Source organism: Oncorhynchus mykiss, chromosome 2 (genome assembly GCF_057628025.1).
Source record: "Oncorhynchus mykiss isolate SJ-2025 chromosome 2, ASM5762802v1, whole genome shotgun sequence".
NCBI classification, from domain to species: Eukaryota; Metazoa; Chordata; class Actinopteri; order Salmoniformes; family Salmonidae; genus Oncorhynchus; species Oncorhynchus mykiss.
Genome location: NC_143023.1, coordinates 101,301,360 through 101,316,163, shown reverse-complemented (window position 1 = coordinate 101,316,163; position 14,804 = coordinate 101,301,360). Strand labels below are relative to the sequence as shown.

General features: G+C 44.3%; 1 protein-coding gene across 1 annotated transcript in view; it reads right to left on the bottom strand.

The window, feature by feature from the left end:
- Positions 1-14,804, bottom strand: part of LOC149985322 (uncharacterized) — a 51,369-nt gene continuing 36,565 nt past the window's right edge. Inside the window, exons 35-49 of the mRNA XM_090214307.1 lie at positions 14,226-14,470; positions 7,954-8,137; positions 6,759-6,960; positions 6,240-6,418; positions 5,899-5,968; positions 4,437-4,579; positions 4,316-4,347; positions 3,715-3,883; positions 2,425-2,465; positions 2,114-2,236; positions 1,880-1,978; positions 1,462-1,590; positions 1,189-1,228; positions 550-670; positions 1-369 (exon numbers count right to left, since the gene is read on the bottom strand). Of these exons, the coding sequence (XP_090070433.1) occupies positions 189-369; positions 550-670; positions 1,189-1,228; positions 1,462-1,590; positions 1,880-1,978; positions 2,114-2,236; positions 2,425-2,465; positions 3,715-3,883; positions 4,316-4,347; positions 4,437-4,579; positions 5,899-5,968; positions 6,240-6,418; positions 6,759-6,960; positions 7,954-8,137; positions 14,226-14,470 (1,958 nt within the window). The 3' untranslated portion in view covers positions 1-188. The remainder of the gene's footprint in view (positions 370-549; positions 671-1,188; positions 1,229-1,461; positions 1,591-1,879; positions 1,979-2,113; positions 2,237-2,424; positions 2,466-3,714; positions 3,884-4,315; positions 4,348-4,436; positions 4,580-5,898; positions 5,969-6,239; positions 6,419-6,758; positions 6,961-7,953; positions 8,138-14,225; positions 14,471-14,804) is intronic.

Genomic DNA, 14,804 nt, shown 5'->3' with positions numbered 1-14,804 from the left:
TTCATGCTTCTTCATCAGTTTAATAGGTTTGCATAATGTCTATGGTAGTGTAGAGAGAAAGAACATACAGTTCATGAAAGTAGCCTATATGATAATGAGACAGACCCTATTGGTTCCCTTTAGATAAAACTATTGAATATTCCATGCAGGTAAATAAGAACATTTTAAAAGACTTAATTCGTCAAGGCCTAATCTAAGTGGTTCTTCTTGTCACACTCAGAGTCATGGCAGCCACACTTATCAATGTAAATGTAGGACTGCATGATCTTCTTCCCATCAGGGCAGACCATCTCCACCTTCCTCTTACTGGTCGACATCTCTTGACAGCAGGAGCAGGAGTGCATCAGGGTGTTTTTCTCTGCAGAGTACCTAGCAAACAGGACACACAAACAACACTGTTAGAAACATAGGTCACCTCCCATTGAAATCTTACCCTTCAATCCAATTCCCCCCGTACACATTTCTGCAAAACCCAAATGCATGTTGCGTTTGTTTCTGTGTGCTTTTTTGGCGTGTGTGTGTGTGTTCTTATTTAGAGTTTGTACTCACATAGAAGATGTTCCACAGGATCCCCCGCAGGCTGAGATTTCCACCGGCACAGAGGACCTGCAGTTATTCACCTCAAGGTAGGTGGTGGTGTTCTTCACATCACAGTGACTGATTAAAGTGCCTGTGGAGGTAGACAGAGTTAAGGAGGACATTTTAAAGTGGTGAGTTTCCCCCTTACTACGTAAAGATGGACTAAAGATGAGCAACTTGAAAAAGTACATCACATCTGTATTCAGTTTCATCTACAGTAACTCAACATTGATTTATTGTGTCATAAGATGTTAGGTTCATAAGAGGATTTATGTTCATAAGAGGTTATGTTCATAAGAGGTTATGTTCATAAGAGGTTAAGTTCATAAGTGGTCAGGTTCATTAGAGGTTATGTTCATAAGTGGTCAGGTTCATAAGAGGTTATGTTCATAAGAGGTTAAGTTCATAAGTGGTCAGGTTCATAAGTGGTCAGGTTCATAAGAGGTCAGGTTCATGAGAGGTTATGTTCATAAGAGTTCAAGTTCATAAGAGGTTATGTTCATAAGAGTTCAGGTTCATATGTTTGACTCGTAGATCTGACATATAAACTAAAAATACAACACAAATCATGAATATTTAGAAATTAATCATTATATTGTTTTAACTTACAGGTTGTGCAACATCCATTTGCATCAGTTTTCTCAGTTCCCTGTCAAAAAGAATAGTGTACAGCTCAATTTGGATATGACTAGTTACAGTCTAATGAGCTAGAGAACACAGTATAGATGTGATATTGGAAAACTATGATCATCTATGAATATGTTACTGGGGTGTAAATTCAATATAACCTCCAAGTTACTATCAAATGAAGCAAGCAGTATATTTAGGTATAGTTACTTTACTTCAAACAAACACATTCAACCAGTTTCTTCATCTACTTACAGGGACACAGTCCTCTGGACGGAACACTGGGCATTTCAATTTGGATTCCACAACGATGAACTGGCTGTTTGTCTTCGTGCATTCATACTTCACACAGCGGTCACTAGGGGGCGACCAAAACTTCCCAAGCTGTCAAGTAGCAAAACAATAAATGCTGGTATTAATACTGTACGTTATAAAATCTTAAATAAATAAGAGTTGATAAATCATTTATAAACTTTTCAGAAATATCTACATCATTATTCGAAAATGTAAACAAACATTACATTCTTTAAGCATTTACACCTTTAACATTTATGAGAATTTCTAAGCAAATTATATGTTCTCATAATTGATGTCATTCGTCCCTTTGACATTTCACAAAGACATCTGATGTTAAAAATAATCTAATTTGGGTGCATTATCTCATCAATGTCACCTGAATGATGTGAGATGTGGCATCTGGGAGACCGACAACACAGTCCTTCTGTACACACGTTCCACAACATTTCTCAGGTAGGACTTCATACTCATAACCCTGGAGGAGAATCAACATGGTGACATCGTTAGGGGATTTCCTTCATATAAACCTGGAATATTATACTGTATAGCCAACCATGTAAAATGGTTCACTTATGTTAAACCGAGTTTGCAATTATCCAGAGTGCAGTACCATTGGGCAGGTGGTGTTACAGTTGATTTGGGCACACTCAACAACATATAGCTTGGAGACTGGATCCTTTTTAGGACCACACCTGCACTCCTCACAGGTGCCGTTGGGAACATTTTCACCAAGCTGGAGAATGAGAGTTAGTATCATGCACTGAAGCAAAAATTCAGCCTGGGGCCACAGTGGCTCTCAGGATTACTTAAAGGGGCCATCTGTAATTGGTACATCAATATTTAGGTTTATTTTATACAAAATGTACAAATTATTTATTGTAATACAGCTCTGAGTGATATCAAAGAAGTGTCACTTCTCACCGTGTATTCAGTATTGTTGTGGACACAAACAGGTTTGGCCACTGAAAGAACACACAATAAAAGGGTCAGACAATGGTTGAGATATAACAGTTGTTGAACGGTTAAGTTAGTCACAGTTCCTGCACCATGTTACCATCATGACACCTGCACCATGTTACCATCATGACACCTGCACCATATTACCATCATGAAACCTGCACCATGTTACCATCATGAAACCTGCACCATGTTACCATCATGAAACCTGCACCATGTTACCATCATGAAACCTGCACCATGTTACCATCATGACACCTGCACCATGTTACCATCATGACACCTGCACCATGTTACCATCATGAAACCTGCACCATGTTACCATCATGACACCTGCACCATGTTACCATCATGACACCTGCACCATGTTACCATCATGAAACCTGCACCATGTTACCATCATGACACCTGCACCATGTTACCATCATGACACCTGCACCATGTTACCATCATGACACCTGCACCATGTTACCATCATGACACCTGCACCATGTTACCATCATGACACCTGCACCTTGTTACCATCATGACACCTGCACCATGTTACCATCATGACACCTGCTACATGTTCATGATAATATTTACATTCATCCTGGGCTTAATAATTAGCTCCAGGTTGAAGTTAAAGTCTAAGTACATGAAATGTTTGAGTGAGCGCTGTGCCTTTCCACGTTCTTGGAATAGAAATATGAAGTCACTGTTTTATCACTTTACACAGTTTTTAAATTATGGTGCATGATGGTCCAATAACATGGTCCACTGACAGGGTCCAATGACAGGGTCCAGTGACAGGGTCCAATGACAGGGTCCAGTGACAGGGTTCAATGACAGGGTCCAATGACAGAGTCAAGTGACAGGGTCCAATGACATGGTCTTCTATGAGTTCTTCTATGAGTCTTCTGTGAGTTCTTTGTTGTTACTTTTAAGGTTGGAATCAACATGCAGAACCTCCAGCAGAAAGACAGGTAAGAAACCATTGGTCCACCAGCTCAGGGACAAGCTACACTATTCACAGTCCGGTGATTATGTCACAGAGTTATGGCACATTTATGAATCCTTTATAAAGCACGTTATAGATGCTTTGTAACACATTTATGTAGTGCTTATGAAGGCTTTATGAAGTAGCTAGAATGAAGAGCTGTTTGGTGCTAACATTACACTCCTTGTCATATGCCAAACATTTAGCACAAACAGACTTGTACCCAGGTTACCTGGTAGCACGTTAAGGTGCCTCTCTATCTTGTCTCTACTCACCACATGTATTTATCTGACAGCAGTCCACCGTCTCGTTGACCAACACCTCACCGTACTTCTTACAGGTAACAATTTCTTGGGCCGGACATTTCACTGGTTCACACTGGACACTCAGTGTGTCAGCATTACACGTACACTTCTGGCAGTTACTGTACCAAGTCTCACCAAACTGTGTTGGGACAAAACAAACACTGTTAAAAGAGACTTCAAATTTGTTAAGACGAGGACTGGCCACCCCTCAGAACCTGGTTCCTCTCTTGGTTTATTCCTAGGTTTCTGCCTTCTAGGGAGTTTTTCCTAGCCACTGTCTTTCTGCCTCTGCATTGCTTGCTCTTTGAGGTTTTAGGCTGGGTATGTGTAAAGGCTTTGTTGCTGCTGCTGATGAAAAAAAGGCTTTATCAAATACATTTGATTGATTGATAATAACAATAGGGCTCCAGCCTCTTCAGGGCTGGACAACTTACAAGCCCCATAGAAACTAGTAAACGGATTAAAATAATGGGGGGTACTATACAGATCCTTTTTGTGGGCCATAATGTGAAGTGATCTGTTGAACCATTTCTTCTGACAGATTCATTGTGATATACATCCACATTATTACCTGTTTGGGTTTTCCATCAGGTCCTGTGCATCCTTGAAAGGAAAATAAGATCTTAGGTCATAAATGGTGGTACTTTGAGACACAATTAAACAATGTATTCCTCAAACTGACACATCCTTACCACAGTCACGAACACAGGTGTCAGAGAATGTGTTGAACAAGATGGTACCCTCAGGGCAGAAACAGCCCTCCATGAATGAGTCACATACAAAGTCACGGGTCATTTGTGCTCCTTGACATGAATGCACATATTTGTCATTGTATCTAAGACAAGAAAAAACAATTTATTACAGACTAGAAACCTTGGAAAAGAATGGAAACCTTTAAGAATGCATGTCCATTAGGTAATGGTATAAAATAATGAGATGGGAATGAGATGCAATGGGAATGAGATGAGATGGGAATGATATGGGAATGAGATGAGGAGAATGAGATGAGATGGGAATGAGATGGGAATGAGATGAGATGAGAATGAGATGAGATTAGAATGAGATGAGATGGGAATGAGATGAGAGTGAGATGAGATGGAAATGAGAATGAGATGAGATGGGAATGAGATGGGAATGAGAATGAAATGGGAATGAGATGGAAATGAGATGAGAATGGGATGAGATTGGAATGAGATGAGATGGGAATGAGATGAGAGTGAGATGAGATGGAAATGAGAATGAGATGAGATGGGAATGGGATGGGAATGAGAATGAAATGGGAATGAGATGGAAATGAGATGAGAATGAGATGAGATTGGAATGAGATGAGATGGGAATGAGATGAGAATGGGAATGAGATGGGAATGAAATGTGATGGCAATGAGAATGTAATGAGAATCAGATGAGATGGGAATGAGATGGGAATGAGATGAGATGTGAATGAGATGAGAATGAGATGGGAATGAAATGTGATGGCAATGAGAATGTAATGAGAATCAGATGAGATGGGAATGAGATGGGAATGAGATGAGATGTGAATGAGATGAGAATGAGATGAGATGAGATTGAAATGAGTTGAGAGTGAGATGGGAATGAGATGAGATGAGATGAGAACGAGATGAGAATTAGATGAGAATGAAATGGGAATGAGATAAGATGGGAATGAGTTAAGTTGGGAATGAGATGAAATGAGATGGGAATGAGATGGGAATGAGATGAGATGAGATGGGAATGAGATGAGAATGAGATGAGATGGGAATTAGATGAGATGGGAATGAGATGAAAACGAGATGGGAATGAGATGAGAATGAAATGGGAATGAGATAAGATGGGAATGAGTTAAGTTGGGAATGAGATGAAATGAGATGGGAATGAGATGAGATGGGAATGAGATGAGATGAGATGGGAATGAGATGAGAATGAAATGGGAATGAGATAAGATGAGATGGGAATGAGATGAGATGGGAATGAGATGAGATGAGATGGGGATGAGATGAGATGGGGATGAGATGGGAATTAGATGAGATGGGAATGAGAAGGAAATGAGATGAGATGGGAATGAGATGAGAATGGGAATGAGAATGTAATGAGTATCAGATTAGATGGGAATGAGATGAGAATGAGAATGAGATGAGATGGAAATGAGATGGATACCTTGAATTGCATGTTGGCTGGATAGTAGAGCCACATGCCTTATACACTTTGGTCTTAGGGCATGTCAGATCTATATTATGGTCAAGATGGAATGAAAGACAAAACAGTATGTACACAATTTGTAAATGCAGGTTGTCAAAATACAAATAATTAATGTAAATCATAAAGTTATTAGAATTATTTAAAATTGTATTAACATCTATCCTGCATCCGTAATTGGATCCTATTCCCTACTTAGATCACTACTTATGGCCGGAGCCTGGTCAAAAGCAGTGCACTATGTAGGGAATAGGATCCCATTGGGGACACAGGTCTTATTGGATATGAAAGTCCTGCCCTACCACATGTTCCATTAGTTGATTTCCTCCAGTCGATACAGACTCCAGCTGCTGCACAACTCACGGCGTAGGCTTCCAGGCTGGAGCAGCCGATTGAGATATTTGGCATGTGGCAGACATCAAACTTACAGGCCTCGAAGAAGGGTTGTTGTGGGATAACGTCATGGCATTGCTTAAAGACCCTTCCAAAATAAAGAACCCATTTAAGTTATTATATCGGCCTAACCCAAAAGGGGCATTTAATATGTCACAACAGATTTCTTACAAATATTGATTACTCTATGCCTTACACGCTAAATTATTTGTGAAGCATCTATGAAGTTCCTATGAATATGACATATTTTATACGGCATAAACAGTCTGTAAGATAAGTGTGGTTCTAAGTTATGGAACAACAACCCATGCCTTTACCGGAGAGTTTACAGACTTGTATGTATACAGTGTCACAGCAACCTCAATCAGATTCCCTTGTCTTTGTAATATAGCTGTCTCTTTGTGTTATTACAAGGTTACATGTCTTACGGGCTAAGTATGATGTCACAGATTGATGTCTTTCCTGACGGGCAGGTTGGAGGCTTAGGGGTAGGTGGGGTAGTGGGTTGCCGTTCACAGTAGGGTTTTTTAACATCAGGAATCTTCCATTCATGAGCCATCCCAGGACATGATGGGTCAATCTTTCCATTCGGTAATCTGCAATCATTTTTCCTGATATTGTCACAGGTACCTTTATAAAGGTACAATAAATATGGGAATGAGAGAAAACACAAGTTATTTTATGTCAGAAACAGCTGCTCATAACTTTAAGCCTACCTACAGTATCTTTTAATTGGTAAAGCTATCATTGTAACTGTACAGTGAACTTTAATGCCATGGAAATGCAAAAACACGCAACAAAATAACATTAAATCATTGCAACAAATGTTCAGTTTACTCACAGAGTACTTACTACAAGCTGTTCATCTGAATCATACTTAAAGTGTTTTTGGTCTACATAATGGATGCATCCCAAATGGGACCCTATTCCCCCTGGTTAAAAGGAGTGCACTACAATGGCACCCTATTCCCCCTGGTTAAAAGGTGGTTAAAAGGAGTGCACTACAATGGGACCCTATTCCCCCTGGTTAAAAGGAGTGCACTACAATGGGACCCTATTCCCCCTGGTTAAAAGGAGTGAACTACAATGGGACCCTATTCCCCCTGGTTAAAAGGAGTGAACTACAATGGGACCCTATTCCCCCTGGTTAAAAGGAGTGCACTACAATGGGACCCTATTCCCCTGGTTAAAAGGTGGTTAAAAGGAGTGCACTACAATGGGATCCTATTCCCCCTGGTTAAAAGGAGTGCACTACAATGGGACCTTATTCCCCCTGGATAAAAGGAGTGCACTACAATGGGATCCTATTCCCCCTGGTTAAAAGGAGTGCACTACAATGGGACCTTATTCCCCCTGGATAAAAGGAGTGCACTACAATGGGATCCTATTCCCCCTGGTTATAAGGGGTGCACTACATTGGGACCCTATCCCCCCTGGTTAAAAGGAGTGCACTACAATGGGACCCTATTCCCCCTGGTTAAAAGGAGTGCACTACAATGGGACCCTATTCCCCCTGGTTATAAGGGGTGCACTACATTGGGACCCTATCCCCCCTGGTTAAAAGGAATGCAGTACATTGGGAACAGTGTGCCATTTGGGATGCAGTAAAGCCTACATACTTACCACACTGCCCCTCTGTGTTGTTGTAGAATAGGGAGTTTGGCAGGGTTACACTGAACATAAGGGATTTAAACATCACTGTTGCTTTAATGGCAGGGATCTTCAACAGTAACTCCACCCCAGTGCTGGTGATCATGAGGTCTTCATTAGAAAAGGTTGGGAAGATCTGATTTCCATTGATGTAAACCTTGTGAATGATAAGGAAAAACAAGCAAGATCAGATATCCCTATTAATCAATACCCCCACGTTACAAAAAGTAAATAAGTAAATAATACATTTCAAAATATGGAGCTAGATTATTTTAAGTCTTAAAGTGGTATGAGAATGTCTATATCAAATAATGTCTGTTTCAAATAATCTCTGTATGAAAGAATGTCTGTATCAAAGAATGTCTGTGTCAAGAATGTCTGTATCAAAGAATGTCTGAATCAAAGAATGTCTGTATCAAAGAATGTCTGTATCAAAGAATGTCTGAATCAAAGAATGTCTGTATCAAAGAATGTCTGTATCAAAGAATGTCTGTATCAAAGAATGTCTGTATCAAAGAATGTCTGTATCAAAGAATGTCTGTATCAAAGAATGTCTGTATCAAATAATGTCTGTATCAAAGAATGTCTGTATCAAAGAATGTCTGTATCAAGAATGTCTGTATCAAAGAATGTCTATATCAAATAATGTCAGTATCAAATAATGTCTGTATCAAATAATGTCTGTATCAAAGAATGTCTGTATCAAAGAATGTCTGTATCAAAGAATGTCTGTATCAAAGAATGTCTGTATCAAAGAATGTCTGTATCAAAGAATGTCTGTATCAAATAATGTCTGTGTCAAGAATGTCTGTATCAAAGAATGTCTGTATCAAAGAATGTCTGTATCAAAGAATGTCTGTATCAAATAATGTCTGTATCAAAGAATGTCTGTATCAAAGAATGTCTGTATCAAAGAATGTCTGTATCAAAGAATGTCTGTATCAAATAATGTCTGTGTCAAGAATGTCTGTATCAAAGAATGTCTGTATCAAAGAATGTCTGTATCAAAGAATGTCTGTATCAAAGAATGTCTGTATCAAAGAATGTCTGTATCAAAGAATGTCTGTGTCAAAGAATGTCTGTATCAAAGAATGTCTGTATCAAATAATGTCTGTATCAAAGAATGTCTGTGTTACGGTGCGTGAATGAGGACCCAAAAGCGAATCAACTTAAACAGAGCTTCTTTAATTACCAAACATAGGTAGGCTCAGATGGACCGGCAGATTCCGACAGGACAGGACAAGGTTACAGCAAACATGACGACAGTCTGGTTCAGGCATGAATGACACAAACAAACAAGAATCCGACAAGGACAGGAGCAGAAACAGAGAGAGATATAGGGACCTAATCAGAGGGACAAAAGGGAACAGGTGGGGAACGGGGTGAATGGGTAGTTAGAGGAGACAAGGGACAGCTGGGGGAAAGCGGGGGAGAAAAGGTAACCTAACACGACCAGCAGAGGGAGACAGGGTGAAGGGAAAGGACAGAGACAAGACAACATGACAGTACCCCCCCACTCACCGAGCGCCTCCTGGCGCACTCGAGGAGGAAACCTGGCGGCCACGGAGGAAATCATCAATCAGCGCACGGTCCAGCACGTCCCGAGAGGGAACCCAACTCCTCTCCTCAGGACCGTACCCCTCCCAGTCAACTAGGTACTGATGACCACGGCCCCGAGGACGCATGTCCAAGATCTTACGGACCCTGTAGATAGGTGCGCCCTCGACAAGGATGGGGGGGGGGGGGGGAAGACGAGCGGGGGCGCGAAGAACGGGCTTAACACAGGAGACATGGAAGACAGGGTGGACGCGACGAAGATATCGCGGAAGAAGAAGTCGCACTGCGACAGGATTAATGACCTGAGAGATACGGAATGGACCAATGAACCGCGGGGTCAACTTGCGAGAAGCCGTCTTAAGGGGAAGGTTCTGAGTGGAGAGCCAAACTCTCTGACCGCGACAATACCTAGGGCTCTTAGTTCTACGCTTATTAGCAGCTCTCACAGTCTGCGCCCTATAACGGCAAAGTGCAGACCTGACCCTCTTCCAGGTGCGCTCGCAACGTTGGACAAAAGCCTGAGCGGAGGGGACGCTGGACTCGGCGAACTGAGATGAGAACAACGGAGGCTGGTACCCGAGGCTACTCTGAAAAGGAGATAGCCCGGTCGCAGACGAAGGAAGCGAGTTGTGGGCGTATTCTGCCCAGGGGAGCTGTTCTGACCAAGACGCAGGGTTGCGAAAAGAAAGACTGCGTAAGATGCGACCAATAGTCTGATTGGCCCGTTCTGCTTGACCGTTAGACTGGGGGTGAAAGCCGGAAGAGAGACTGACGGAAGCCCCAATCAAACGGCAAAACTCCCTCCAAAATTGAGACGTGAATTGCGGACCTCTGTCCGAAACGACGTCTGACGGAAGGCCATGAATTCTGAAAACATTCTCGATGATGATTTGTGCCGTCTCTTTAGCAGAAGGAAGCTTAGCAAGGGGAATGAAATGAGCCGCCTTAGAGAACCTATCGACAACCGTAAGAATAACAGTCTTCCCCGCTGACGAAGGCAGTCCGGTGACAAAATCTAAGGCGATGTGAGACCACGGTCGAGAGGGAATAGGAAGCGGCCTGAGACGGCCGGCAGGAGGAGAGTTACCGGACTTAGTCTGCGCGCAGACCGAACAAGCAGCCACGAAACGACGCGTGTCATGCTCCCAGGTGGGCCACCAGAAACGCTGGCGAATGGAAGCAAGCGTACCCCGAACGCCAGGGTGGCCGGCTAACTTGGCAGAGTGAGCCCACTGAAGAACGGCCAGACGAGTAGGAACGGGAACGAAAAGAAGGTTCCTAGGACAAGCGCGCGGCGACGGAGTTTGAGTGAGTGCTTGCTTTACCTGCCTCTCAATTCCCCAGACAGTCAACCCGACAACACGCCCCTCAGGGAGAATCCCCTCGGGGTCAGTGGAGGCTACTGAAGAACTGAAGAGACGAGACAAAGCATCAGGCTTGGTGTTCTTAGAGCCCGGACGATAAGAAATCACGAACTCGAAACGAGCGAAAAACAGCGCCCAACGCGCCTGACGCGCATTAAGTCGTTTGGCAGAACGGATGTACTCAAGGTTCCTATGGTCAGTCCAAACGACAAAAGGAACGGTCGCCCCCTCCAACCACTGTCGCCATTCGCCTAGGGCTAACCGGATGGCGAGCAGTTCGCGGTTACCCACATCATAGTTACATTCCGACGGCGACAGGCGATGAGAAAAATACGCGCATGGGTGGACCTTGTCGTCAGAGAGGGAGCGCTGAGAAAGGATGGCTCCCACTCCCACCTCTGACGCGTCAACCTCGACAACGAACTGTCTAGAGACGTCAGGTGTAACAAGGATAGGAGCGGATGTAAAACGATTCTTGAGGAGATCAAAAGCTCCCTGGGCGGAAACGGACCACTTAAAGCACGTCTTGACAGAAGTAAGGGCTGTGAGAGGAGCTGCCACCTGACCGAAATTACGGATGAAACGACGATAGAAGTTCGCGAAGCCGAGAAAGCGCTGCAGCTCGACGCGTGACTTAGGGACGGGCCAATCAATGACAGCTTGGACCTTAGCGGGATCCATCTTAATGCCTTCAGCGGAAATAACAGAACCGAGAAATGTGACGGAGGAGGCATGAAAAGTGCACTTCTCAGCCTTCACAAAAAGACAATTCTCTAAAAGGCGCTGGAGGACACGTCGAACGTGCTGAACATGAATCTGGAGTGACGGTGAAAAAATCAGGATATCGTCAAGGTAAACGAAAACAAAGATGTTCAGCATGTCTCTCAGGACATCATTGACTAATGCCTGAAAGACAGCTGGAGCGTTAGCGAGGCCGAAAGGAAGAACCCGGTATTCAAAGTGCCCTAACGGAGTGTTAAACGCCGTCTTCCACTCGTCCCCCTCCCTGATGCGCACGAGATGGTAAGCGTTACGAAGGTCCAACTTAGTGAAAAACCTGGCTCCCTGCAGGATCTCGAAGGCTGAAGACATAAGAGGAAGCGGATAACGATTCTTCACTGTTATGTCATTCAGCCCTCGATAATCTATGCAGGGGCGCAGAGACCCGTCCTTCTTCTTGACAAAAAAAAACCCCGCTCCGGCGGGAGAGGAGGAGGGGACTATGGTACCGGCGTCAAGAGCTACAGACAAATAATCTTCGAGAGCCTTACGTTCGGGAGCCGACAGAGAGTATAGTCTACCCCGGGGGGGGGTGGTTCCCGGAAGGAGATCAATACTACAATCATACGACCGGTGTGGAGGAAGAGAGGTGGCCCTGGACCGACTGAACACCGTGCGCAGATCGTGATATTCCTCCGGCACCCCTGTCAAATCACCAGGCTCCTCCTGTGAAGAAGAGACAGAGGAAACAGGAGGGATAGCAGACATTAAACATTTCACATGACAAGAGACGTTCCAGGAGAGGATAGAATTACTAGACCAATTAATGGAAGGATTATGACAAACTAGCCAGGGATGGCCCAAAACAACAGGTGTAAAAGGTGAACGAAAAATTAAAAAAGAAATGGCTTCACTATGATTACCAGAAACAGTGAGGGTTAAAGGTAGCGTCTCACGCTGAATCCTGGGGAGAGGACTACCATCCAGGGCGAACAAGGCCGTGGGCTCCTTTAACTGTCTGAGAGGAATGTCATGTTCCCGAGCCCAGGTCTCGTCCATAAAACAGCCCTCCGCCCCAGAGTCTATTAAGGCACTGCAGGAAGCTGACGAACCGGTCCAGCGTAGATGGACCGACAAGGTAGTGCAGGATCTTGAAGGAGAGACAGGAGTAGTAGCGCTCACCAGTAGCCCTCCGCTTACTGACGAGCTCTGGCCTTTTACTGGACATGAAGTGACAAAATGACCAGCGGAACCGCAATAGAGACAGAGGCGGTTGGTGATTCTCCGTTCCCTCTCCTCAGTCGAGATGCGGATACCTCCCAGCTGCATGGGCTCAGCACCCGAGCCGGCAGAGGAAGATGGTAGTGATGCGGAGAGGGAGGCGACGGAGAGCGCGAGCTCCTTTCCACGAGCTCGGTGACGAAGATCAACCCGTCGCTCAATGCGAATAGCGAGTTCAATCAAGGAATCCACGCTGGAAGGAACCTCCCGGGAGAGAATCTCATCCTTTACCTCTGCGCGGAAACCCTCCAGAAGACGAGCGAGCAAGGCCGGCTCGTTCCAGCCACTGGAGACAGCAAGAGTGCGAAACTCAATAGAGTAGTCTGTTATGGATCGATTGCCTTGACATAGGGAAGACAGGGCCCTGGAAGCCTCCTCCCCAAAAACAGATCGATCAAAAACCCGTATCATCTCCTCCTTAAAGTCTTGATACTGGTTAGTACACTCAGCCCTTGCCTCCCAGATTGCCGTGCCCCACTCACGAGCCCGTCCAATAAGGAGAGATATGACGTAGGCGACACGAGCAGTGCTCCTGGAGTAAGTGTTGGGCTGGAGAGAAAACACAATATCACACTGGGTGAGGAACGAGCGGCATTCAGTGGGCTCCCCAGAGTAACACGGCGGGTTATTGATTCTGGGCTCCGGAGATTCGAAAGCCCTGGAAGTGGCCGGTGGATCGAGGCGGAGATGGTGAACCTGTTCTGTGAGGTTGGAGACTTGGGTGGCCAGGGTCTCAACGGCATGTCGAGCAGCAGACAATTCCTGCTTGTGTCTGCCTAGCATCGCTCCCTGGATCTCGACGGCTGAGTGGAGAGGATCCGAAGTCGCTGGGTCCATTCTTGGTCGGATTCTTCTGTTACGGTGCGTGAATGAGGACCCAAAAGCGAATCAACTTAAACAGAGCTTCTTTAATTACCAAACATAGGTAGGCTCAGATGGACCGGCAGATTCCGACAGGACAGGACAAGGTTACAGCAAACATGACGACAGTCTGGTTCAGGCATGAATGACACAAACAAACAAGAATCCGACAAGGACAGGAGCAGAAACAGAGAGAGATATAGGGACCTAATCAGAGGGACAAAAGGGAACAGGTGGGGAACGGGGTGAATGGGTAGTTAGAGGAGACAAGGGACAGCTGGGGGAAAGCGGGGGAGAAAAGGTAACCTAACACGACCAGCAGAGGGAGACAGGGTGAAGGGAAAGGACAGAGACAAGACAACATGACAGTCTGTGTCAAGAATGTCTGTATCAAATAATGTCTATCTCAAAGTGCACTTTTTTAAAGTGTATAAATGTGAATAATAGCACTGTTATATTTACCATATTTGTTGTCACGTTTAATCTCTTCGGAGTAAGAACGATTTTGTAGGACTTGTAATTGACAATCAGAGACTGAGGGCAGGTCGCATGTCCAGACGGATCGCAGTTATAGTTGTCGATGATGACACTGAAGTTCTGTCGAGGAACTATTTCTTTAATCAAAACGTAGGTGCAGTTTTCCTGGAAACTGTAATATTGGCCATCAAATGTGACGTAATGAGGGTCTCCCCATCCGTAGCATATACCTGAGAGATAGAACAGAAGAAGGTAACAAATAGATAGATCACTCATCAATAAAAGAGTTTAAAGTCCTACTCCAGTCTCATTTTCATCTCATTTAACACCTGATTTACTGAACACAAGGGCTGGTCGAGGTATCCTCATGAAATGGCACAAGCTGATAACATCGCAATGTCACCATCAGATCAGACCAAGGGTGCAACTTTCACTGGGGACGGGGGGTGGACGGGGGCATGTCTCCCCCACTTTCTGAAATTGCATTTTTGTTCCCCCCCAGTTTTATCATTGTAATGTGATACAAAACAAGGCAACGCTGTGCTTTAGGACCATGCGGACGCC